At 38.1% G+C, this 26349-nt stretch overlaps 1 protein-coding gene across 2 annotated transcripts; it reads right to left on the reverse strand.

Annotated features, from left to right (window-relative positions):
* Positions 1-996: 996 nt before the first annotated feature.
* On the reverse strand, positions 997-25724 carry LOC306995101 (U3 small nucleolar RNA-associated protein 14 homolog A). 2 transcript variants are annotated; one of them, XM_079606357.1, is made up of 15 exons: positions 25254-25724; positions 24973-25069; positions 24620-24690; positions 21015-21079; positions 20783-20931; positions 17811-17966; positions 15145-15264; positions 14207-14301; positions 14002-14125; positions 13850-13927; positions 13415-13745; positions 11615-12030; positions 11145-11329; positions 2317-2416; positions 997-2043 (listed from the first exon to the last, which is right to left on the reverse strand). In XM_079606357.1, exons 1-15 carry the CDS (start codon positions 25289-25291, stop codon positions 1744-1746), a joined length of 2325 nt encoding a protein of 774 aa, XP_079462483.1. In that variant the 5' UTR covers positions 25292-25724; the 3' UTR covers positions 997-1743. The 2 variants fall into 2 exon arrangements, with proteins under 2 accessions (XP_079462483.1, XP_079462482.1); XM_079606356.1 differs by having other exon boundaries at positions 11615-12033.
* Positions 25725-26349: the final 625 nt, after the last annotated feature.

The following is a 26349-nucleotide window of genomic DNA, read 5'->3' on the forward strand; positions in this document are numbered from 1 at the left end:
TTGTATATATAAATACACACACGCAAGTATATATTTAAGATAATTTTTTATTTATATATAAAATTGTTCTATTTATATATAATATAAATCATATAAAAATATATATATGCAGTATATAAATGCAAATATTTCTCAAATATATACATGCATGGAGAGGTGGACAGTAACAAAGTACATTTACTTGAGTACTTTTTGAGTATCTGTACTTTACTTGAGTATTATTTTTTCTGGAAACTTTTACTTTAACTTCACTACATTTGAAAGACAAATATTGTACTTTTTACTCCGCTACATTTCTGTCAAGGGCCTTGAGTAGAAAGTAGTAACGTCAGGGATGATTTTGGTTGCATTTTGGTTGGAAATGAAAGTCCGGTTGACGTCAGAACTCGAATGATGTTGGTTTCTGACGTCAACCGATTTTCAACCACAATACAACGTCTGTCCAACATTGAAGATTAACGTCAATCTGACATTGGATTCTGACATCAACATGATTTTAATTTTAAACGTTGGGTTTGGTCTTCTAAATGCAAATTTTGTCATTGTTTTGGAGCACACTAGCTTATAGATAGCAAGGCTAACATATTCATACTAAAAGCCAACTGGGAACAGCCATTTGGATGTCCGAAACCATTGTGGACGTTATTGAGTGACTTATTCAATCCCACGACTGGAACTATGTTATAGAAATAAATGTGATATTGATATGAAGGTAGGCAGGCAGAGATTCAGAGGCATAAAGTACTGTAAATTGGTTATTAAATGCAACAATAATAAAACAATGAATTGACATTTACTTTTATACTTTTAAAAATGAGGACTTCTGTACTTTTACTTAAGTAAAAATCTGTATTTACAACTTTTACTTGTAACGGAGTAATATTTGACCAGTAGTATCTGTACTTTTACTCAAGTAAGGAAGTTGTGTACTTTGTCCATGTGCATGTGTGTGTATTTATATATACAAAATAATTATACACAAAACACACACATATTATGTGAACAAACTTTTATTCTGGATTCGATTAATCACGATTAATCATTTACAGTCCTACTCAAAACTCAAAAAAAATAATCTGAACGTTATCCTCGTCTCTATTCTGCTGTTTGCTCCCCTGTCTATATCATACTCTTCTACTGTTCTGTATTCCTGTTCCTCAAATCTACTATTGTTTGTCATCATTTTGTCTAATGTCTACCCTATTGGTGTTATCCCTTCCTTGTTGCATGTACATCGTAAAGCATCCTGGAGCACTGGAAAGGTGATCAATAAAACATTATTATTAGAGATTGACTGAAAAAAACAACAACAACATTTGAGACATTTCTCAAAATATCTTTTATCTTCCACAGAAGAAAGAATATCATACAGGTTTGGAACAACATGAGTGAGTAAATGACAATTTTTTAATTAGTCTTCAATTTTTTTTCTTTAATACTGGTCATCATTTTTTTATTTAGTCAGTTACACAAAAAGGTAGACAGGTCGTAGCCTTAAGTAATTGCTAGACTAGTTTCTTAAGACAGTTCAGTTCACCAGAGGCTGTTTATGCAACTGGCCCCCGCTGTGGGTGTGCATTCATCTATTATTTATCGGTTATACATACAAATTGTTTTAAGTGTGAAATTAAAAGAAACACAAATAGTTTGTTCTGTGATTTATTAGAGATGTCTTCTTGAAACATTTTCCTCACAAATAAAATCGATATATACGTTGACGAAAGTCACAAGTTTCCAAGTCTGTTACTTTCTCCTCTTCTGTGACCTTCTTTGATTTCGTTCTGACGGCCGCTTGGCGCCCCTTCTCGCCCCTTTGTCCCCACTAAACATGATTGCTGGTCCTTTAGCCGCTGGCGTCGTGGTCCTGCTCTTTATGAAGTCCTCTTTGACCATAGGCTCGATGATCGCACCCATTGTAGTGACAACTTTAGGTTTTGTCATCTTCTTCACAACATTCTGTGTGTTCCACGTCGGGCCAATAGGAGTACGGATGCAAGACTCAAACTGAGCCGTGTTTTCAAAGGGGAACGGTAGATGACTAACCTAAGAAAAGAAAAGCAATAATAATTAGAGAAATGCAGGATTTCAATTCATCAGATAGCAATTTGAATTGGCCACACTCGAGATGTTGAATTGAATTTCAGCTCCTGTCACTATTTAGTCAATGCAACAACAAAATCAACCATTTTGTTTAGCATCTCATTGTCTAGCAATTCACAAGAATGAGATTCTCATACTAAATATATCATACATGCTATCAATTTCATAGAACTCAGCTTTCTGAGTGTTGCATACAATTGCCAGGCGATGGTTTACCTGATGGGGAGCGAGTGATGCATTTCTCTTCTCTGATATGATGACATCAGGCAGTTTCTGGTCTTGCCTTGGAGGCGGTGGGGCCATTTTCACCCTAAACCTACAGAGAAAAAAAATAACCGTTTGGACCATTTCGCAAACACGCGCTTGACCAATCACGAAACACTGGTCCAGCCGACCAATCAGAGCACTTTTCAGAAGAAGGGGCTTCATAGAGACCGAAACTAAACCAAGCGATACTGACAGACTGAGAAGAGAGGGGCTGCAACAATGGAGAATATGTGAGAAATTATTAGGGTTTTTTTAACATTCAAGCATGAAAACCCATTCTAGTCGACCTCTAAAACAAAACCAAGACTTTGTAAAAGAGCATAACGCCTCTGTAAATGGTAGCACTTGTTTTAAACCATTCATTGTGTTTTTATTGTTGTAACCCTATTTACATGAACAGTATTAAATTACTGTGTTTGTAACATTTGAGAAAAGCTGCATTACCTAAAACAGCAGCCCAAAACAATGCAGTCAATATGGTTACATTCAACTCAATGTTACATCACATTAGTTAGATATATTTTCTCTGCCGGTGTGGCCAAGGTTATGTCAGTCAAAAAATGTGCATCGCAAGTAATGTGCACTGATGTATGGAAGACTGGGAACAGGAAAAAGGGGAAATTTTGATTCATGTTGACTATACGGTTAAAGGTTAAGCGTGTAATTTCTGGTCAACTTGCATCACCAGACAGAACTGCTAAAACAATGACTGTTTTCACACACTCCCCTCGTCTCCGCCAATAGCTTGAGTTTGAGATGAAACTGTCTGAGTCAGTGTCGCCATTGAGAGTCGTTAAATGCTCAGACAAATACAACATTTTGAGAGTCAAACAGTGTTTTGCATTGTAATCAACACATGGCTTATAGTTGTCTCTGCATATTAATGTCCGTGTGAATCAGCTTGAGAAGAGCGGTTTTCCCTCGAAATGTTGACATTACCCATTTAAACATGAAGAGCACATGCCATGAATGATAAATTTAAAAAGCCAGTAGCATTTAGGACACATTTAAAATTCCAAGGTTTTCTAAGCGATTAAGATGTATGACGTTGTTGATGGAATATTGTGTGTAAATTTCAATTGTGGTCTGCGTTGCAGTGTCAAGGAAGTCAATTCATTCTCAAACCAGAAATCATTTGATTGGACAAAGTCTCTCACCCGCTGTGTGACATGATTTACCCTGGGCCTGTTTAGCCAGAAGAGAAACACTGTAGATTTTAAATCTGTTGTTTTTTGGGACCAAGTCCACTTCAATACAAGTTGGCTGACTTAGTGTGTATGTCAGGTTCATTTTTTTTTTTAGATATATTAAATAAGGTTTAGAAAATGTGAAATGTAATTATCTAGGGGTGTGCCGGTTTCAGAATTGGTGATGACGGTTATGATGTGACTCAAATGTGACGGTTCGTAACATAACCGTCGTCGGGGGTGGGTAAAAAAAGTACACACACAGTAAAAAAGTAGGCTGCTTAAATTCTATAAGAGCTGCATAAAAATGAATGAGTAGCCTGGGCCTAAATTACAAATCATAAAATCTACATACCTTTATCAAAAAAACAAAAACAAAGTCGAACAACGATTGTTGTGATAATACCTTAATTAAACTAACTAAATACAGGAAACAAAAAAAGTGCAATGACATTTTAAATTCCTAATCTTTTTCGACTTCCAAGTTCCGTGACAGGAACACCAACATGTTCACTTTACTCGGTTTTAGTGACGATCTGACAGGGGTAGCTATGTTACCTGCAGTGCTAAAAACTCGCTCTGATGCTGTGCTTGTAGCACAAATACACATGTATTTACGTGCCAATTTTGCTAAGAGAGGATAGTGTGTTTCATTGTCTCTCCACCATGCTAGTGGATTGGCCGTAGAGTTGTTCTTGGAGATAGCGGGTTAACTCCGTGTCAGCGCGCGCTCTGATCGGTAAGGGCAGAGATTTCAGACCTCCGTTTATTAAGGAGATCTCCGGCACCTCCTGTCACTATGGGGAATTAATCGCTTAAATATATATTTTTTAATTCATATTTGTGTAGTGTTCAATGTTATTAGATGTAGAGATACGCAGATGGGGTATTATTTCATCCGCAACCGCATAACAAATCTCATCATCCGCACCAACGTTTTTTGACCAAATTTCAAAGCCGCACCCGCCTAGAAAGGATGTAGCAAAGATATTTAATGCTAATGCATGAGGCATAGGCATAGTTTCATTCATTTACGATGAGATGCGCTCCAGTTCACAATGCAATGCAAGTGAACGCGGCGCGCAGGCGCCTGCATGTCACGGTTATTATATTGTCTGCTATATTTGCTTTTTATTTATTAAATACATGCAATTGGTTGATGAAACATTTATTAAAATTATGATACAATTTGTACAAAACGAAATTCGCTTTAAAGAAAGGCTTTCTACAATGCAAAAATTACGATTTACAAAACAAAACTTCATTCACGTCTCCCGATATATTGCGCTTATTATGATCCTATCTAAAAAATAAAAAAACTTTTTTTAATGTTTGTAAAAAATATTTTAATAACACGGTTTTGGCGGTTATAGAGTTCTAATGACGGTGTTTAACTATAACCGTCGGTCTCACGGTTATATACTAACCGTCACACCCCTATAATTATCATTAAAATTATTACTGTAACTGCCCTACAATAAGCTTTATAGCTATTTGTCAAGATCATATTTTTAAAACACAGCTGAGCTGTGATGTCAAAAGAGGGAGACGTGCCAACAAAGTTCTATTCAAGTATGGAGAGTTTTGAGTCTGAGGAGATCCAGAATCCCCCTCAAACCTACGATGCCCACAGCCATACCATTTTGAGCCTCCCAGGCGTGAGACAGACGAGGAGCCAGACAGAAATTTAAATAATTCCTATCGAAGAAACATAAATATCTGGTGTGAAGAGAACCAGTGGAGAGTTGGTCACGGTTCGGTGCATGAATATACACGGAGAATACATGGTATATAAATAAATAAAACTAAATTAATTAATGCGGAACTACTGTTATACGCGGGTTATTCAGGGACACCTAATCTGTAGCTCCACCTTAGCTCTGAAGCTCCGTGGCTATAATGAACAGGCTGCGGTGTCAAGATTGCAATGCTGGAATATGCTGGTGTGTGTGTGTGTGTGTGTGTGTGTGTGTGTGTGTGTGTGTGTGTGTGTGTGTGTGTGTTGCAATCGACTGCTTCTACTACAGTAGCATACACCGTAGGCACCGCATCAGCTACCAGTCTCACTCGGGTTTTAAATCCCATTTTATAACTCAAGAGATCTCCAACCGCGTAATCCTCAGTGAAATGGGCGCTGCAAATGACCGAAGTCTTGGATACTAGAGCCCGACCGATATATCGGCAGGCCGATATTAGACATTTTCCAAACTATCGGTATCAGCATTTATAATGGCCGATAAATTAATATAAAAAAATAAAAAATTTAAAAACGGACAGAACAGCCTTCATAGCCTTCAGGGATATTACATGCGCTTCATGAGGCACACGCGCACGGTCTCTTGCTCTCTCTCCCTCTCTGCCGGGCACGCTCGCTCTAGATTCCGGAGATTTTAACTAATTCGCGGGCATCAGTGAGCCGCTATCAATATGCGGGAGACTCCCGAAACTTCCGGAAGGCTATTTTTTTGGTGCTCCCTCGGCTCTTGGTGCCCTACGCACAGTGCGTGATGCGCGTGGTGGGAGCGGCGGCACTGGTTAAGTGAGTTCATGGTGAGTTGGTCACGAGACATACATCGCTTGAATAACAATTAAAAGAACATCCCCATCAGTTCTCTTAACTCAAATAAACATGACAAAATTTGTGACTATCATGTCCTGTTTTGCTGCTGTTAAATAAGCCGAGAGTGAAGCGGAATTAGCTAGTAACGTTACGTTGTTACAGTGTAGTTGACTGACTGTCCTTTAAACTTTTGACAATGTGACTGAAGTATTTCTTTAATAGCGTGACAGTTATAGCAAAGAGACGTATCATCTCTCCTTGGCCTGTTATATTGAAAATGTATGTTTTACAACTTGCAGTATGATGTTATCCATTGCTAAATTATGGCTCATCATAGACTAGCTAATGCCACTATCAGTGGAAGACCGCTAACGTTAACAAGCTTGGAAACCACAACTAACTTATTCTGCCTAAATAAAGTAATGATTACTGTATTTATAACTAGCATATCTCTAGTTACAGTCCCTGCATTGTAAAATGTAAGTTAGACTTGCGAGGAGTGAACATTTAGACAGAGAAAAAGTATCAAACGTAGCTTGTGCATTAAAGTTAGCTTTTCTTTTACACGTGTGTGAAGTCCAATGACGCCAAGTGTGCGTTGCAGACTGTCGTTCAGCCGCAGCATTAACGAGTCACATAATGGATTTAGATCGCTAAATAGTAGGTTTTAGAAGGCATGCAGCAACTGATGATTTGGAAATGGTTTGATGTAGCTTGATGGAAATAATTTAAAAAGTGCAGTTAAAGGGATAAGCAAGCTGATATTGTACTATATACCGGAATGTAAGGTTTTTTGTCCTAAAAATAGGTTGAAAAATGTTTTTTTTTTTTTTTGGTTGATAAAAACCTTTATCTTGTTTAATGATAATATAAATGTCATGATGATGATAGTAATAATGTCATTTTTATTTTGTAATTATTACGGTCAATAATAATAATAATGCTGGTAGTAATAGTTGTGGCTGTAGCAGCAATCACTTTATTTGTATGTTTATAACTACAAATAACTAATGTTAGGGAAATCTGTTAATGTTTTGTTGCGCGTAAAAAAACAAAAAAAAAAACAAAACAAAAAACGGCCGATATATCGGAATATCGGATTTTAAAACCAACAAATATTTGTATCGGTATCGGCCTTCAAAATCCTTTATCGGTCGGGCTCTATTGGATACCGAAGCAGTACTGAAGTCAGCGCGTTTGGTCTGAACAAAGTTGACCCAGGCACGGCACACAGTGGACTGTGTGACCAGTTTTAACAGTGTTTTTGCACCCAGCACAAACGCAGTAATTCACCATCGTGAAAAGACACCTGCGTATACTAACTACCTAACTTAACTAACTAACTAACTAAAATGTCCTAATCACTAATTCTCTCGCTCCATCACTCGTACAATTATCAACACAGCTCAGCGAGCTGGGGAGACGTCTCCCTCTTATGACGTCAAACGATTATTTGGGGGGGGGGGGGGGGGGGGGGGGAGCAGTTTTAAGTGAGTACTGAAAATAACAAACTTTTTCATCTTATATTTTGCCTTTAGGTATCGAAAAACATACATCAACTTGTCAAACGTGTATTTCCCCTAACTATTTTGTGTTAATCATAATTACAAATTTAACCTGACATACACACTTTAAAGACTTGTATTAATTATCAGTAGGGGTCTCAGTAATATTGATGACAACCATGATATTAAAAATTCAACATTGATATCATGTAAATACTACATTGCTAGATTATTAATGCATCAACGGCAAAATAAATAAATAAATTGTTCAAAATAAATAAGTCAATTTTGTGGATTGCCATTGGAGTTGTGTGAGCAGATGAAGGGTTATTTAATGCTTCCTATGAGATTCATCAGACATATACACAACATAAATGTAAAATTAAATCTATATCTAATATGTATCTATACAAAATGATGGAAATGCAATTGAATTTACTCATTTTATGTAAAGGCCTGTTTACACCTGGTTGTTTTTACTGATCAGTCAGCTATCTGATTATCAAAACATTTCCATTTCCACCTGGTCACATAAATGTGTTTTCGCAAAACGGATATAAAACCGATCTTCAGTTTCCACGCTGTATGCCGATTTAACAGTTCACATCAACGAAAGCAACAGATATGAGCAGACTTATTTATTATCAAAGACCACAATAGGTGAGAGCGACAACAGCACTGGTAAGATCATTCAGTTTCTAATAATGAATATGATTATGTTTTGAGCGTCAGCGACTAACTTTTAGTTTCATTTGCGGTACTTAGCGCATTGGCTTAATAAAGAGATATTCAGCTGTTGTTGCATGACATATAGCCTATAAAAAGCTCTCTCACTTTATTTTTTTTGCATTGTTGAGATGAGTAAAATTTACATAATGTGGTTTCAACAACCAGATGCATTTACACTGGTCCAGTTTTGTCTGGGATCACCTCCTGAAGTGGTTTGAGTGATCGGATTTAAATCCGTGTCAAAAGCGTTTCAAAGGGTGTTTACACCTGACCTTTTCACGATCGGATAGCTATCCAATCAGAGAAAACGCATAAAGTGACCAGGAGTAAACGGGCCCTTTGGTGTGATAGTCAAACTGCATAAAAGCACTGATAACACGCTAAAACACAGGTAACTAAAAGCACATTATTATTTCCTTTATTTAGCCAGGAGATCACATTGAGATATTTCTATCTCTTCTTCCAGTGAGACCTGGTCAAGACAGCAGCACATCAAGTTTCACATATAAAATAACAGTCAGACAACACCACATTGCACAATAATCGTAAAACTAAAGTAAAAACAAATCAATTGTAACATTTACAAGTGTCTGTTAAAACATTTTGTAAGAGACATTTAAAAGTGCTTAGGGTTGGAAGTACATCTAAGTTGAGGACATTTTGCAGTTCATTCCAAGCCCAAGGAGCATAAAATGAAAAAGCGCCTTTGCCGAATTCTGTCGATACCCTTGGGACTTTTAGTTGAATATGAGACCCTGACCTAGTAGAGTAAGTGTTTTTGTAATAATTAAGATTTGAAATATAAAAAGGTAATTTCCCTAACAGGGCTTTTGCGATAAATAAATACATAATATGTAACTTTCTCCTTTGATGTAAAGGTAACCATGATAGGGAAGCATATAGAATGCAATGATGCGTCCGTGATTCTGCGCCGGTGATAAAACGTAAGGCTGCATGATACACAGAGTCTATTTTTTTTAATAGCGATGTAGCTGCGGGCATATATAAAAGATCACCGTAATCGATTATTGCTAAAAAAGCACTCTCTATTATTTTCTTTCGGGCCTCGTAGGGGAAACAATATTTTAATCGATAAAAGAAATATAATTTTGGCCTAAGCTTCTTCAACTAAATGTTGATATGTATGTCAAACGCCAATCTTTCGTCCAACCATATGCCTAAATATTTATAGGAACTTACTCTTTCTAATGGTTGACCTTTTGAGTTTGTAATTATCTCATCAGTTAATTTAGAGCGACCTCGGCCAAAAATAATATATTTTGTCTTTTTCGAATTTAAAACCAATTTTAACTTTAGCAGTGATTGTTGAAAAGCATCCTGAAGTTGCTTCATTGCTTGGTTTAAGGATAATGCAGTAGAATAAATTATTGTATCATCTGCATACAGGTGTAGTTTAGCAGAGTCTATTCCATGACCTAAGTCGTTAATATAAATAGAGAATAAGAGAGGGGCTAAAATAGATCCTTGAGGAACCCCAATATTTACGTGAAGAAATGGGGAATTGTAATTTTCCACGGAAACACACCGTGTACGATCTAAAAGATAATTTTCAAACCAATTCAATGCTGCTTCACTGAGGCCTATAGACGCGAGTTTCTGTAACAATATTTTATGATCAACGGAATCGAAAGCCTTTGAGAGATCAACAAATAAAGCAGCACATGACTTTTTGCTCTCCAACGATATTATAATATCGTTTGACACTGACATGGCTGCAGTAATGCAGCTATGTCCGGATCTAAATCCTGACTAATAATCATGAAGAATGTTATTATCAGATAGGTATTGTTTCAATTGTTCATTTATTAATGATTCGAATACCTTTGCTAAAACTGGCAATCTAGATATGGGGCGGTAATTATTTGGATCTTCAGGATCTCCGCCCATTAATAAAGGAGTGACCATTGCAGTTTTCCACGTTTTGGGTATAATATTAGAGACAAGGCTTAAATTAAATATATTCGCTATAGGCTCTGCTACAAGATCAGCTGCCAATTTTAATACATAGGGCTCAATTTGATCTATTCCTGCCTTTTTTTTTATATCTAATTTTAATAGAGCTTTATGGACCTGAGCAGTAGTAATTGGCACAAAGTTAAATAATTGTGAAGAGCTAAAATGAGTAGGTCCGGCAATTTCATTAGATAGTAGCACCCGAATTAAAAGAATCAATGAAAGAGCCCGCTGAAATAAAATAGATGTTAAAAGTATCTGCAATTACTTCTTTGCCCTTTACCACAGTCTGATTAATTTTAAGATGATCTGGGAATTTAGAAGACAAGTTCGATACTGTAGTAGACTTGACTAATTTCCAGAACTTTGTGGGATTATTTATATTTTTGTTTATTGCAGACAAATAATAATCACGTTTTGCACTTTTAATTAGTTTTGTGCATTTATTTCGTAATGCTCTATACGTTATCCAGTCTAAAGAATTATTTGATTTCTTAGCCTTAGCCCATGCTGCATTCCTCTGTCTTATATTAATGGAGAGAATGGAACTCACAAAATTCCCTTTCATTATTGTTCTCATAATAATGTTATGCATATGAAAGATTGACAGTGCACATCCTGCACTTAACGATTTCCATCATTAAAGTGATTACAGACATTCAAAGTCATAGTTTCACTTCAATTACCGGTCTGGACGGCATGCTGCCAGTCCTGAAGATATCGCTCCAAACCAATCAGAAAAATTCATAATCGTGTCAATCACAAACAAGAAAAGGGATACATTTTGAAATCAGATTATAAAAACAGATTTATCAGTCTTACCTTCTGCGTTTCCAGCGGGAGGGTTTGAGCCCAACGCCCCCCCACTCACCCCAGCCTGGCAGGGTCAGGTCCACCACTTTGGGCCTCGCTGCAGCTTCCTGTTTCCTTTTGTCTTTCATGAAATCAGAAATGACATCATCCCCAGCAAAAGCCTCCTTGATGATAGAAATCTGTTCATCATGCTCCTAACAAGAAAGTGAAAGCACTTTTAAACAGGAACAAAGCAGCATATGAAGTTTCTTGTAACGACTCTAAAACTAAATGTTAAAGTGAACGGAGACAGACCGTAGTCACAGTTGATAATTCAATGAGATGAACAGATCTATTTTTCACAACCCATGCTTGAGTATTTTTTGTCCACATTATACATCTGACAGTCTTGTTTGCATGTTAGTAAAATATCATCTGTTGTCTACCATCAAGATAAATTAAATATGTTTCCCCCGCCCAAGCGAAGCCATTCAACTCACATCTTCAACCACTGTTGGGAAGAAGGGAACGTTGATGACTTTGGCTTCTTTGGTAAGTACTTCACGGAGGTCGATTTCCATGTTCCTTTTTTTAGTTGGCGCAGACGCTGCCTCTGCAACAGCGGTTTGAGGCCGAGATGGAGCCACAGTGGGTTGGGGCTCGAAAACCTCACCCAGAACCTCCAGATCTTCCATATTCTGGACTCGAATCGGTCCTTCATCCAAAAGTCCCTCTCCGTCTTCTTCTTGCCCTTCCTGTGTCTTCTCACTTCTCATGAGCTTGAAAAGGGAGTTAAACTCAGAAACATCCACCTCCTCCTCCTCCTCCTCCTCCTCTTCTTTATCATCATTCTCCTCATTGTCAGAAATCTCCACCACATCTTCATTCTCCTCCACAACCACTTCGCTTGCATGTTCTGCTAAAAGAATACAAGACAAATAGTTTGAATGAAAATCATCACATACACATTTAAAACTAACTTTTTCAAATATTTATTCAAAATCAAGTTAAAATCACCTGAAATGTTACAAAAGTAAGCAGTAAGCTGCCAAAAAGTTAAAGGAACAAGGCATTTTTCAATGAACAAGTAATGATTAAAGAGTTAATTCACCCCAAAATGAGAATTGTCATCATTTACTCATCCTCATGTCATTCCAAAACCATAAGCATTTCATTCATCTTCAAAACACAGATGAATATATTATTAGAGATGCACCGATTGATCGACTGGAATTGGCCGATTTTCACGTGATCGGCCATGACCGGAGACCGGCCGGTTAGTCAAACATGCCGATTTTATCTCGTTAACATCACGCAACATCAGCATCAGATGTGCACACGGAACGCAATAGGAAACCTCGTGAATTACGGCCGTTTCACACCGCAAGCGTGAGCGGCGTTTAAGTCAACTTATGAAAGTTTAAGTCTACTTATGTTTCAACCCTCTACACACACCTTGGCAACAGAATCGCCATTGGCTAGTACATTTTTTGGGTTACCCGCCAGACTGATAGACATATATATATATAAATATCCACCAATTCAGCTTATTGTAAAATGGCACAGCTTTTTAAATATCTAAATGTACACTCTTAAGATCAGTCAATCAAGCATTATATTATGATAATCAAGCATTATTTAGTGATAGAACTTTAGTAATTGGAACTAAAACTTGATAATCTGCATGAATGCATATTTTAACTGACTTAGGACTGGTGCTCAGAGAACACCCATAATGCACTGTGAGAGTAGCGTGTCCAATGCATTCCCGTGTCTGTCCAGAAGATGGCGCCCGCAGCTGAATCATCCACTCGTTTTCATTCACTCCTTCAAGTGGACTATATTACTGGAGTAATGTAGGAAATGGTGAATGAGGGTATGGGGGTGATTTCGAACACGGCCTGGGTCTAAAATCATATGCCAAAAGCAAACAAACTGTGCTAATATACACTCACGGCGTGCTGTAGCACTACAGAAAAATCATGAGCCCAACCTTTATGTCCATACAGAAATCTCAGTTGGCCAGACAGTCAATATTGGTGTTTGGGACACCGTGAGCTCAGAGACTGACTTTTCACAAGCTCAGCTTAAATGTTTGACATGAATAAGCAGTGCTCATATAAAGATGTTGGACTTGAAAACAACATTCCTTGCTTAACAAGCAGATAGAAATCCTTTTCTTTTGGGTTCCATTGAAAAAGAAAGTAAATCATATAGTTGGAGAATAGCATGAGGGCGAGTAAACAATGACAGAATTGAAATGTGTGTGTAAACTATTTTCTTTAAGTCTGGTCCCATACCCTTTTCTTCTGCAGGAGTCGAGCCCTCTTCATCAGCTTGCCTCAGCCTCCTCTTCCTCTCAAATTCTCCAAGAAGTTCCTCTTCCGTGTTGTCCTCTACCGCTGCTTCAGCCTCCTCGGGTGTGACGCACCTGACCTCGGGCTGTTCACGTGTAAGTCGGCCTTTCATCCAGGGATTGACCGAGTCAATGATCGGCTCAGGATCGTTCACAAAATCAGGAACGGTCTCCGATTCTTCGTCCTTGCTTTCATGTTCATCATCAGAGAGCACCACCATCTTCTGTGTAAGATCCTTATTCATCTGCAACTGCTCCTGCATTGCTTTACGTGCCTGATGGGAGATACCCAAATATCACTATTGAGTTTCAGTATTGACACTGATATCAAATGATAGAAATCTTGCGTAACATTCAGTTTGGTAGAAAAATAACTCACCGACTCGTCATATTTTGCCATGATGGCCTTTGATTTGGCCCACTTGCCTTTGTTCTGATGTTTGAGAGACATCCTCTCCTGTAGGAAAATATATTTTAGCACAAATGATTCTCACTTATTCATAATCTCTTTCCACGCTTCACCACACACACCGTCATCCTGGACATCTCCATCTTTTTTAGCTCTTCCAAAGCAACTTCAGGATTTGTCTTGCACATGTCCTCAAACTGCTTCAGAAACTCCTTGCGTCTGGCTTTCTTCTGAACCCTGTGATACCTGAGAAAGATATATTTTGTAGTTAAATTAAAAGACAGACAAACAGAACAGTTGTCAGAAACGTTCAGCTGTAGAACTCACTTTTTACTCTTGATTTTCTTTTCTCTTTTGGCTTTTGCCTCATAGTATGACTGGAGCGCTCTTGCCTTTTGAAGCTCAGCACGACGAATCTTCGCCTGTCATGCAAAACAAATTGTTACAAAGTGAAATACAAAAAGAATGTAGAGTCTGAGAGAAAACAAAGATAGAATAGTTAATGTTCTGCTTGATCAGCAAACATAAGCATCAAATTGGATCCATATATACAGTGCAACGGCAGACTGGAAAAGAAACTACTGTATCCTGCCCTAAAATGTGGATTCCACCTAGATTTTATTTATAACTGCAACATATTATACAGCTTCCATACAGAAATGGACACCTATCAAAGACTCCATGCTAGCTCAAGTACATGCTGTCATTAAAGCAAAAGAAGCACATACTAGAGCTGCACGATTAACCGATAAAATATTGTAATCTGGATTCAAACACCCACGTCTGTTTCATATCTCAAGCGTCAGCAGAGCGTAAGCAGCACGTGTTTTGTCACTGCCCATGTTAATTGGCCTTCACACTTCCGATGTGAACGCTTTCATTCATTGATATGGGGCAGCAACAAAACACGTGCTGCTCACGCTTGAGATCTGGCAACCCTCCATACTAAAGCTTCTTGTTCCTGATGTTTCTACCCATTAAATACATTGCATATACCGTAATTAATAGACATTCTTAGATTCATCTCAATTCCAGTGCTTCAGTGTGATCATTGCTTGATGCTATGCTTGTTTATTCTTAATCTCTGTATGGAGGCTGTGGATTATTGTGCTTGTATATTTTCTTTGTCATTTTCCCACTTTGTACACATTCTGTTTGGACTGTGTGGTAAAAAGCACACATGCAGATCCATGCCATTGTGTAGTAGTCTTAGTAGTTGCAATAGTAACTCATGTGATGTCAACATGCCCTTATCAAAGCCATACCTCCTCCAAGCTCATGGCTTTAAGTGATGCCTCCTCGACGGGGGTCAAAACAGGGTCAACCACTGGCTGGCTGTTGTTGTGCAAGAGTCTGAAAATCTCTTGTTCAAGAGGAGTTTGAACCTGTCAAGAAGAACACACAGAGTTACTATTAAAATAAAAGCAAGTGCTTCTATCAAACATATGTTTTAGTTACATCTGGTCAGCGTGCAAAGAAACACACTTACATTGAAGAAACATTTGTAATGATGATAACACTAAAAATTGTAATGAAGAAACATGAATTTTCCGCAAAGCTGCTTTGAAACGAGGTATTGTGAAAAGCACTATACAAATAACGTGTGAATTGTATTCAAGATAATGGTAATTACAGTACAGTTGGATGAAAAAAAAACCCCTCAAACAATGATTTAGACAAAACAAAGACAAGAAAACATGACAAAATGGCCATTAGTTTTTGAAAGCCATGTTATTAATGTGACTGAACTGTTACTTAAAGGTGCAGTGTGTGATTTTTAGCGGCATCTACTGGTGAGGTTGCGAATTGCAACCAACAGAAGTTACGGTGGCCGGCAGGAAAAGATGTCGTCGTCTGAGACAGCAGCCAGTTAAGCAAGGATGAGGTTTCTTCACAAAGATAAATTAAGAAATTAGGTTTACTTAATTATTCAGTAAAACTATACGTAATTGCGAATATTATTGTTACTTGTTCATCATTGTGTCAGTGTTTTATTCGCTGACTTTAGCTAGCTGCTTTGCACGAAGAACAACAGTGACGTAACGCATTTGTCCGTTTAGGGCCTCTGTAGAAATAAAATAAAAACATTACGGTTCATTATGTAAGGTCTTTATACACCACTGAAAACATAGTTATGTATATTATAATGCATTTCTGTCAACAGATCCTCCTAAATATTACACAATGCACCTTTAAGGCCTCCGAAATACTGTACTGTATAATTTACATTTTTCTTCTATCACCAAATCCATCTTTGCTCGCACAAGGATAAAACAACGATTTGAATTTCCCGCAATAATAAAACCAAGTAAATAATAAAATAAATGAGTAAATAAAAGTAAATGATAAAAAAGTTAATGATAAAATAAGTGATTTATCCACAGGCCCTGCTCCTAATAATAAAATGCAACCCACTTGTAGATATGTAAGAAAATAATATACACAAATATATATTTAGACTAGCCACAATATCAGTGTTGTTTTTGGCAGCCCTTTTAGTTTTAGTCTTATTGACGAAAATGCTTTTTAGTTTTAGTCACATTTTAGTCACTTATAAACTTGATAGTTTTAGTCAAGTTTTAGTCGACGAAAACGCAAAAAGGTTTTAGTCAAGTTTTTAGTCGACGAAAACACAGAAAGGTTTTAGTCAATTTTAGTAAAAAAAAAGAATAGAAAAAAAAGTGGTCTTTAAATTAATTTAGGTTAAAAAGTATTGGAAATGGGCTTAGGTTTGACAGGTTGCAGCAAGTGTTGCAATTCATAAAACAACAGTTAACCTTAAAACCTTTGCATAATAAACTAGACTTTCTGAATAATGTGATTGGGTCCTTACATGCGCTTCGTGAGGCACACACGCACACTAGCACACACACGCAAGGTCTCTCGCTCCCTTTCTCTGCTGTGCGCGCGCTACACATGCGCGCTCTTGCTCGCTCGATCTAGATTCCGGGAGATTTTAACAAATTTGCGGGCAATTCTGAAATTATCGTACATTATGGGATTTTTTAAGGTCAAAATTTTTTAAGGTCAAAATTATCGTACAAATACGATAAATATCGTAAGTCTGGCTGCTGGCAATACTGGTTGTTGTTGTGTGGAATCTGGTGCGCGGCAGCCGGGTGGTACAACAACGATTAGAATGCGGCATTGCTGATACTTTTTTTTTTAGCTCAAAACAGACCGATTTCACGCAAAATAGGCAGAAATGACATGCGTTGTGAACGTCAGACTTAGGCTATAATCATTTTCGTTCCATCTCGTCTCGTCAACGAAAACTCGAAAACGTCTCGTCATGTTTTAGTCACCTTAGAGCCATTTTTAGCTAGTCATCGTAACGTTATCGTCATAAAAAAAAGGTGCATCAACGAAATAATTGCGTTATCGTCATCGTTGACGAAAACAACATTGCACAATATCATATATTTTCACACTGTTGCGGTCTCCGCATTTAAACCGACTATACTTGTAACTGCACTGGTTTGTGGTTTCTATATCTCTGTCAGCGCACATCTGCACAGAAGTTCCCAGCATACTAGACTCGTATTAATAATGATTTCTGACTAGTTGAGGCCAAAATTGGATTGCATGTCTTTTTAGTGAATACGTATATCTGGTGTGTTTGATGTTCTTATCTACCTTTTAAATATTCTGTATATATTAAATGTGAAAAAATTTCTAAACATAAATTCTTGTCTGAAATTGTACAATGTGGTGAATTTTACTGAAACATAGCTTAATAAATTATTACCGGTACACAAAAAAATGTGGTAAAGAGGCTCTTCTGAAAATGTTACAACATTGGATATCAGAATCTGCCTCAAAAGGATTTGTGCACCCTTAATAGCAAACAAAAACAGTGACAGCACAAATTTATCATGGTTCAGTTTTCAGTGTCGTTATCAAAAATAAATAAACCAACAAACATCCACACCTTCCATCCAGCCACGACCTGCTCCACCCGTCTAGGGCCTAAGGGCTCCTGCTTCAGAGGAAACACCACTTGCTCAGCCTTACGGTTCTGCACTATGATGGGGTTCCAGCAGGACACCTCTTGAGCGGTCTTCTCGTATGCTATGCCTCTCTGAATCTGTGGACATAGTAGAGAGAAAACATTCAGCACATAAAAATAAACAAAACACATCACCCCATGCCAGCTTCTAAGGCTAAAGTCATTCAAGGATATTCAGTAAACCGAATAAAACTAGTAGGTCACAAGTTCAGTTTAACTCCATTGGTGACGCTGGAACTTGCGACTATAGTTGGCGAACGATGCTTTTGGGAAATGCACCCCTGATTGCTACTTGCTTTGACATGAACTTGAGGATTATATGGAGTACATGATTAAAATGATATCCCTGATGATTGCTAATCATTTAAAAACATTCTGATTTAAAAAGAAAGTGTTTTTGGTAGGGCTGTAATCTCCCAGTCAATTAGTCGATACGTTCTGGCTCGACCAAAATTCGATTTTTTGGCGCGTTCATTTCATTAGTTTTGCTGCGTTCATTTCAACAGTTTTCCCGCGTTCGTTTCATCAGGTGGAAAGCACTAATTGCTAATGGGGGTGTTTTCAGAGCACCGCTGTTTCACAGGTAACAGTCTGTCTTCAGAACACCCCCCTTGTTTTCACTTCTTTTGGATTAGCCCAACCACCGGAGAAGAGAGACAGATTGAAGAAAGTAGGCTACTAGAAGGTTTGCTGAATATTATTTATTTAATTGTGAGAGCGTTTAATTCATAGTCAGTCCTCTTCTACCATGTCAACAAAGACATCGGTAGTGTGGCAGCATTTTTTTATTTTTTTTTAATAGAAAATGGGAAAAAAAATTTGTAGCCCATTGCGCAGTGCCCACTGTTTGTATTAGTTTTGAGCCTATGCTTTATTTTCAGTTATGCACTTTATTTCGTTTTTGCTCTTGATCTGGTTTGTTTAATAAATATTATTTTTTTATTAAAATGGACGTGCCTTTTGTGTTTAAGAGTAAAGCTTTAAGTTAATAGTCTATTCGTGTCTCAGCCGCGAAGCTGCGCTCCTGTGTTCAGCCTCACTCTGTGCGAGCTGCACGGCTGAAATGATAGTGCCTGTCAGTTATTATAATACATATGATAATAACAATTGTCTAAATTATGTTGCATATTCCTCAAAAGTTCTTGTGATGATATCACAAGTTGACAACAGTACTATTTTCGGAAATCATAGGCTAGGGGTGTGCGATATTACGATTTTTGATCGTGGACGATTAAAATGTCTCCACGATCTGCTTTTGAAGAAATATCGTAGGATCGTCCATTTTATCAGTTTGCATTTCTGGCGCCTCCGTCTCAACATACTGTACAGCGCGACGTATATCCACATGAAATGCAGAGGAACGGGACACTGTAGTTCATAAAAATGAATTATTTGCATGTGCTTTAAAGCCTTGCCGGTTAAACATGTCATTCGCTGCTGATGCGCTGTTCTAACGGGCGCTTTTCTGAGCGCAATAGACCCGACGCGCGCATGCACTAAAAGCCTGTCTAACAGCGCCTGTTACTGAACTAAGTTATCTTATTGCGCTAATACTGTCAAATACACACAAGGTTTACATAAACAAAGTTGGTTATGTCTAAAGTGAAAGAACAATAGAAAAAATGAAGAAAAAATCTGCCTTGTCAAATGCGTGTAGACTCGTTGCGCGCAGATCTTAAAGTGACAGTAGCCCTAATAGTGAACCTGCTGCCGCTTGTCCTTAAAGGGACAGTTACCCAAAAATAAAAATTCTGTCATTATTTACTCACTCTCTAATGTTGTTCCAAACCTGTATTAATTTATTTCTTGTGCTGAACACAAAAGAAGATATTTTGAGGAGTGTGGCTAACGGTTGCTGGTCCCCATTGACTACCATAGTAGGAAAAAACTATTATGGAAGTCACTGGGGTGGGGTACATCAACTGTTTGTTTACCCACATTCCTCCAAATAACTTTTATTTTCAACAGAAGAGGGAGACTTATTCGGGTTTAAAACGGCTTGAGAGAATTTAAATTTTTGGGAGAACTATCCCTGTTAATAAAACAACAAAATACAAAGAGCATCTCACTCACTCTTGACTGAGAACTTTAATAGTAGCTTTAATAAGAATCAATGTAAAATTTATATAGTGAAGTCGATGTTGTGTTTTATTTTCATATTTGTTCATTTAATTACTTTCTTCAATGCTGTTAAATACACCTGTAGCTGAAAAAAATAAAGCACTGTTTTTTTAATTTGTATATTAAGTTGTGTATGTGTATCTTTGTTCTTAATTTTTAATAACAAAGACAATGACAAATATTTTTTATCTTCGCCACTTTGGCCTAAATGTCTGCCATTCTTTTTTATTTTATATGTTGTTACCTAAGGCTTTGTTTTTAAAATAGGGACATTAGTTTGGCTGTGATGCTCAGTCACTTGCAAAATAGTAAAACCAAAGGAAAGGAATCGTGATAAAATCGTGAATCGTGATTTTCCTGAAAAAAATCGTGATATGATATTTTTGCCATATCGCCCACCCCTATCATAGGCTATGATATTGCGCAGGTGCACGTGATGCGACGCTGTCAGAGCCGACAGATCGTGTGTCAGACTCATTTCAGTGCAAAATAATTAGGTCAAAAACGATTGAATATACTGCAAATAGCCTAATATTTTTTTATGTTTATTTATAATTCATTTAGGCGGACAACAAGGCTACCAAGTACTGCGCACAGTGCGCAGCTAATTAATTTAACGTTTTTTTTCCTAACGTCATTTTTAGTCGAAAATTTCAGGACTTCAGTCGACCAAGATTTCCTTTGGTTGATTACAGCCCTAGTTTTTGGACAAGTGACAAGCATCTCAGTTTATCAGAGCGAGTGCCTGAACTGAAAACGCAGCGCTTCATCACCTTCTCTGTTTGCTGTTTGTTGAGAGGCAGCTCCAAAGTCTCTTTGCTGTTTTGTAGGTTCCTCAGCTGCTTCTTGGTCTTGTTGGAGGTTCCTGAGTTTTTCTCCACGGTTCCCAGGAGGTCAGAAAGGTTGACTTTCTCTCCAGTGCCTTTATACAGAATAAATAAAACGTAAGACTGATGCTCCATCTCGATCACGATGTGAATAAAGTACGATGCATTCTGCTTTTACCCTCAGCATTGACGGCGAACTCGGAGACCTGCACACTCGCTTCAGAACGCTCACTCTGCTTTTTCCTTGGATAAACAAGAATCAAACGGTTAATAAGAACAATGTATAACAACTAGGGCTGTCCGTTAAACGCATTATTAACGGCGTTAACGCAAACCCATTTTAATGGCGTCAATTTTTTTATCGCGAGATTAACGCCCAGCACACTTTGTAGTTTTTTTCACATGCTTTTGCAACAACTAGTAACGTTATTAAAACTACAACGCCACACCGGATCTAGCTAGACCAGAAACAAAACAACTGGCGCCGCACACACTTGTCACCGCACACACTTGTCACCGCACACACTTGTCGCTGCACACACTTGTCACCGCACACACTTGTTTGGGTTTGCGAGCCGCCAAAGAGTGGACGAGAAGCGCAGAGCCGAGCCGCGTCTAGGACAACTGAGCGCGTCTAGCACATCGGACGCGCACTTTCTCAGTTTATGGCCAGCAATAAAAACGCTGAATGGCGCCGCCGGTGTGTGTACACTCATAGATAATAATGTGTTAGAATTTTAAAAACGAGCCGCTACGCGACGCGGCGCTTCTCGTCTGAACGTTACGTTTTGAGTGGATGAATGATGAGCGCGAGACGCCGAAATGGAGGCCAATAAAGATTCTGAATGGAAAGTTTACTTTTAAAAAGTTGCCAAATGGTTCAATTGACAAGACCAAAGTAATCTGTGTGTTTTGTCGTTGTGAACTGAGCTATCACCGCAGCACGTCCAGTCTGAAATACCACTCGATGGTCAAGCACACACACCGCTGATGCGTTTCTACACCCACTCGTCACTATCAGTAACGTTACCTCATCAGTATTTCTTTCACCCTTTTATTGATGGACAGTGTTACATCGTGTGAGAGATTATTTGCTCCAAGTGAGAATGTTAGTGTGAAATTTAACACATATGCCAATGTTGTTTTCAATAATATAAAAAAACATTTGCACAAAGCAAGCCGATCCACTTTTCCATGTTGATAAGAGCATTAAAATGAGAAAAAAAAATGGGACAAAAAGAAATCAAGAGACATTTAGAATAGATAAAAATGTGCGATTAATCGCGAGTTAACTATGACATTAATGCGATTAATCGCGATTAAATATTTTAATCGTTTGACAGCCCTAATAACAACATATTAAGTACACAAGCAGTTAAAAAATTCTGACTGCCGGAAATAGATCTATAGTGGAGAATGTGAAGCTGACGTGTTGAATTCTGGGTAACTGTCTTTAGACGAAATATTAGGAGGATCGCGGGGACTTCCTGCTAGTGAGTTTAATACAGTGTTTTGATTTTCTTTTATGATTGCCAAAAATTTCACCATTGTAAGTCTACGCTAATTTTAGTGTCTTTGTTTATCCTGAGGTTTTCCCGCAGCCTGCCGGATCCAGGCCGTATCCAGATCTGACGAGGGACCTTCGCCTGGACCCAATGACAAGCGGTGCTGAAGTGCCAACTAGCCTCTCCCTATGGAGGATCCCTTTACCACTCTACAGATAAAGCATTGTGGAAAACTCACGTATCTCCCCCGTAGTGATAAAATAAAATTCTGTATCAAATGTATAGGCAGGACAAGTAGTTTGTTTAGGCTTGGTTTGTAGAGAATTACAAACATGCGCACATATATTCAAACGCACATAACTATGGAATTAATTCTTGATGCGCACGTGAGCGTCATCAGTGTTTCTCACAGGTTCGTGTTTAAAGTCTGTATAAAGAGAACGGTGTCGTCTTAGCGGCCTCTAATTTAATAACTAATGATCCTTTCAACGGAAGTGAATCAATCAAAACTTACTTTAGCTGGAAAATAACATTTTTCAAGAACCGCTATAAAGCCAAACAATCTGTTAGCTTAAATTCGAAATATAAATTTATAGATATATACGTTTGTCTCTGTAAAGCAGCTTTGAAACAATTTACATTGTTAAAAACGCTATATAAATGAAGATGACTTGACTAAGTCATTCATGCTCCATTGAAAAATGCCACAGTAACTCACATAATCGACTGATTTATTTCTTAGGTGCTTAAAGGTGGGGTATGTAATTCTCTTTTTTGGCCATTTTTTCAAAATCACTTAAAATCCTATTCCTAACCCACTTACAGCCACTGAGTTAGAAGCACTGAAATAAAAATTAAGCAATTTAATCATCTGTGGAACGGGCAGGACTCGAAAAACTCCAGCCAATCATTTCCAAGACCACCTAGAATCATTGGACAGTAAAGCCGCGTTTCCACCGCGGGAACTTTCCCCAGGAACTAGGAACTTTGGGGTGGTACTCGGTGTGTTTACACCGCAGGAACCAGGGTCTAAATGAAGTTCCGGGTAAATATTTCCCCCTCAGAAAGTCCCTGCTGGCGAGGTAGTACTTTTTCAAAGTTCAGGAACTTTCGGGGGTGGGACTTGTGTGCTGAACATGCTGATTGGTTGTGTTCACGCTGCATTTTGACTGAATGACTCCACGCAGCATTCTATTTTAACCGGCATTTTTTTAAATCTATTGCGGTTCGTGGCTTCATGCGCGAGAGTTGTCCGTCTGCAAATATGGAATTAATTTTTATTTATTTTTAAACACAGCTGGACCGACGACGAGGTTACGTATTTGTGTAACAGGAAATTTTCTGCGCGTTCGTCCCAGCCATCTCACATTCAATGTCCGCAATACATCACAAACACAACTGCAGCACAGTATTAATCTCCTCCATACTTATTATGTGGCGCTCAAAACTGATTACTGTGCGTCGCAGATTGGGAGGAGCAGACGCGCGCAGTTTATAATCTTCCCGGTACTTTAGACCGCGGTGTAAACGCAGAAAGCAACCGGTCTGGGGCAAAAAAAGTTCCTGGGAAAAAAGTTCCTGGGACAAATTGTTCCGGGTAATTTCGGTGGAAACGCGGCTTAAGTGAGTCAATCAATCGGTCGTACCATCCCCCCCTCCATGTCCATGTTCTTTGAATGGGTGGAGTCAAAGGAAACAAGGTAGGACCATTTGAGTTGTGTATTTTTAAAATCTGCCTGCCGTTTTGCAAATCACATACCCCACCTTTAAAACGGAGTCTAAACAATGCACAATGTGCATAAAAATTTTTTTTTAATGCTTTTGCGTTCTCTCGCAATTATATAGTTGGGTAATTTATATTGTATATAATTCGCAGGTATCAGGGAGCCGCTATCAATATGTGGGATTTTGAAATCACTTTTACATTTCACTTTCCAATTAGCAATTTTACAAGATTATATTTGTCAAAAATGCTCAGGATCTGTTCAGATTCAGAACATCGTCCTCCCGGTCAGCTCTCCTTACTATATTCACCTGATAAGTGAAATCTGATGTACTGTAATGAAAACGCAGCAAGCCTAACCATGTCCCTTTAGGGGATCCGTAGAATGTGTTATTCATTTTTCGTGCCTTTACGAATCCAGAATTATTTACTTATTCCATGTTCCAAACATTACAATTTTCAGATTTCGGTCCAGAATTTTGTTTTTGTCAGTGAAGCATTTTCATGTCACATGGACCAGTACTAACAAGACGAATCTCAAATGATGTCTCAAACCTCTTTCTTCCACCCAGAGAACTGATGGCTTCCAGGAGCTTGTTGTGTTTTCTCTCATCATCACTGCCCTCCTGTATTAAAAATAAAAGAAAATAATTAAACATTTTGGCTCAATTTGGCACAAGTACTAAAACATTGAGAACCTCAAAGAACAAATAATAATAATATAAAATTATGTCTTGTTTAAAATCATTCCCGGCTTCAGGAAGAGTTTGAAAACCCAAGTCCTAGATAGATAAAACAACAACAAGCAATTTTCTCACACAAATTGTTTGTGGCACACACACAAAATAGAAAACAGCTAAATAAATATGTAAATATGTGAAGTACACTAGTCAAAACAAGGCGAGTACCTCATCTTCACTGGCACTGATGGCTTCTTCATCATCATCATCACTGGGAAGCTCCTCTTCATCAGCAGCCACAGTGAAAGTCACCTTCACTCCTTTACTGTGGAGGAATACACAAGAAATAAGAGTTGTTGCTCATATTAAGGACAATCACGGATAAACGGCACACTTATATTATTGACTGACTGGTTTTAGCCAATGGCTCGTATTAATAAGTAAGAAAAAATACACATTGGATATCTGAAAAGATGCTACTTTAATATGGGTAGACGACACGAGCAAACCTTAATGTTGTTTTCTGAAGAGAGCTTGACTTGGCCATGCTGCAGTTTAACCACGTGTCCAGGAGAAGCGTAAAAACTGTGGATTTCTCTCATGTATCCTCGACCTGATTTAGAGAATCAGAGATTTCGAAAGTCTATATGTCCGTTAACTCCGACAGACCAACATGTCATATATATGTAATTCTGAAAGACACGATTTCACTCTGTGAAATCAAATTCACGACGCACGTCTCCAGCCTCTGATTCTTGTGTTTACTAGCGTGTGTAAACCAGCAGAAGTGCACAGCGCCCCCTCCTGTGCGGGAGTGCAGGACTCTGCGCGCTCTCTACTGACACCAACTGGACTGGAGTCTGGAACATCAAGAGCGAGGAGGAACCAAATTCTAAAGGGGAAGTTCACCTAAAAATGACAAATTCTGTCGTCATTTACTCACCCTCATATTGTTCCAAACCTGTATGAGTTTCTTTCTTCTGTTGAACACAAAATAAGATATTTTAAAGAATGCTGGTAACCAGAGAGTTGACGGCATCCATGGAATTTCATAGTATTTATTTTAGTGCTGGCTGGGCAGGGCATTGATTAATCGCATCCAAAATAAAAGTTTGTGTTTACATAATATATGTGTGTGTAGGCTACTGTGTATAATTATTGTGTGTTTCTATAAATACTTACAAATTTAAAAACAAAATTATTCTAGTCCAGTGTTTGACATATACACGGGTTTCTGTGCAACGTCATCACGTAGATGCGCGCGCATCTAAGAGGCAGAAAGCAACAGTCTTTACGGCTATATCTAGCAGAAGCAGAGATGACGCGGAGCTGTTGTGCTGTAAACTAACCTAAATGCATAGGGTATGTCATGTTTTTATGATTCGCAAACTTAGTTGGACAATTTCATACTAGTCAACTAACTAACTTTTTACATAATGTTATATTAATATGCAAATGAAACACAAGCAAACAGATTCAACTCTGAAATTGCAGTTTATTATTGAGTCAACAAGAATTTACAAACAATGCGAAATCTACGTTAATTACAATGTTCTTTTACAGAACTTGGCATAACATATAGCGGTCTTGCCTCTTGGATGCGCG

Source organism: Phoxinus phoxinus (genome assembly GCF_949152265.1).
Source record: "Phoxinus phoxinus genome assembly, chromosome: 3".
Classification (NCBI taxonomy): domain Eukaryota; kingdom Metazoa; phylum Chordata; class Actinopteri; order Cypriniformes; family Leuciscidae; genus Phoxinus; species Phoxinus phoxinus.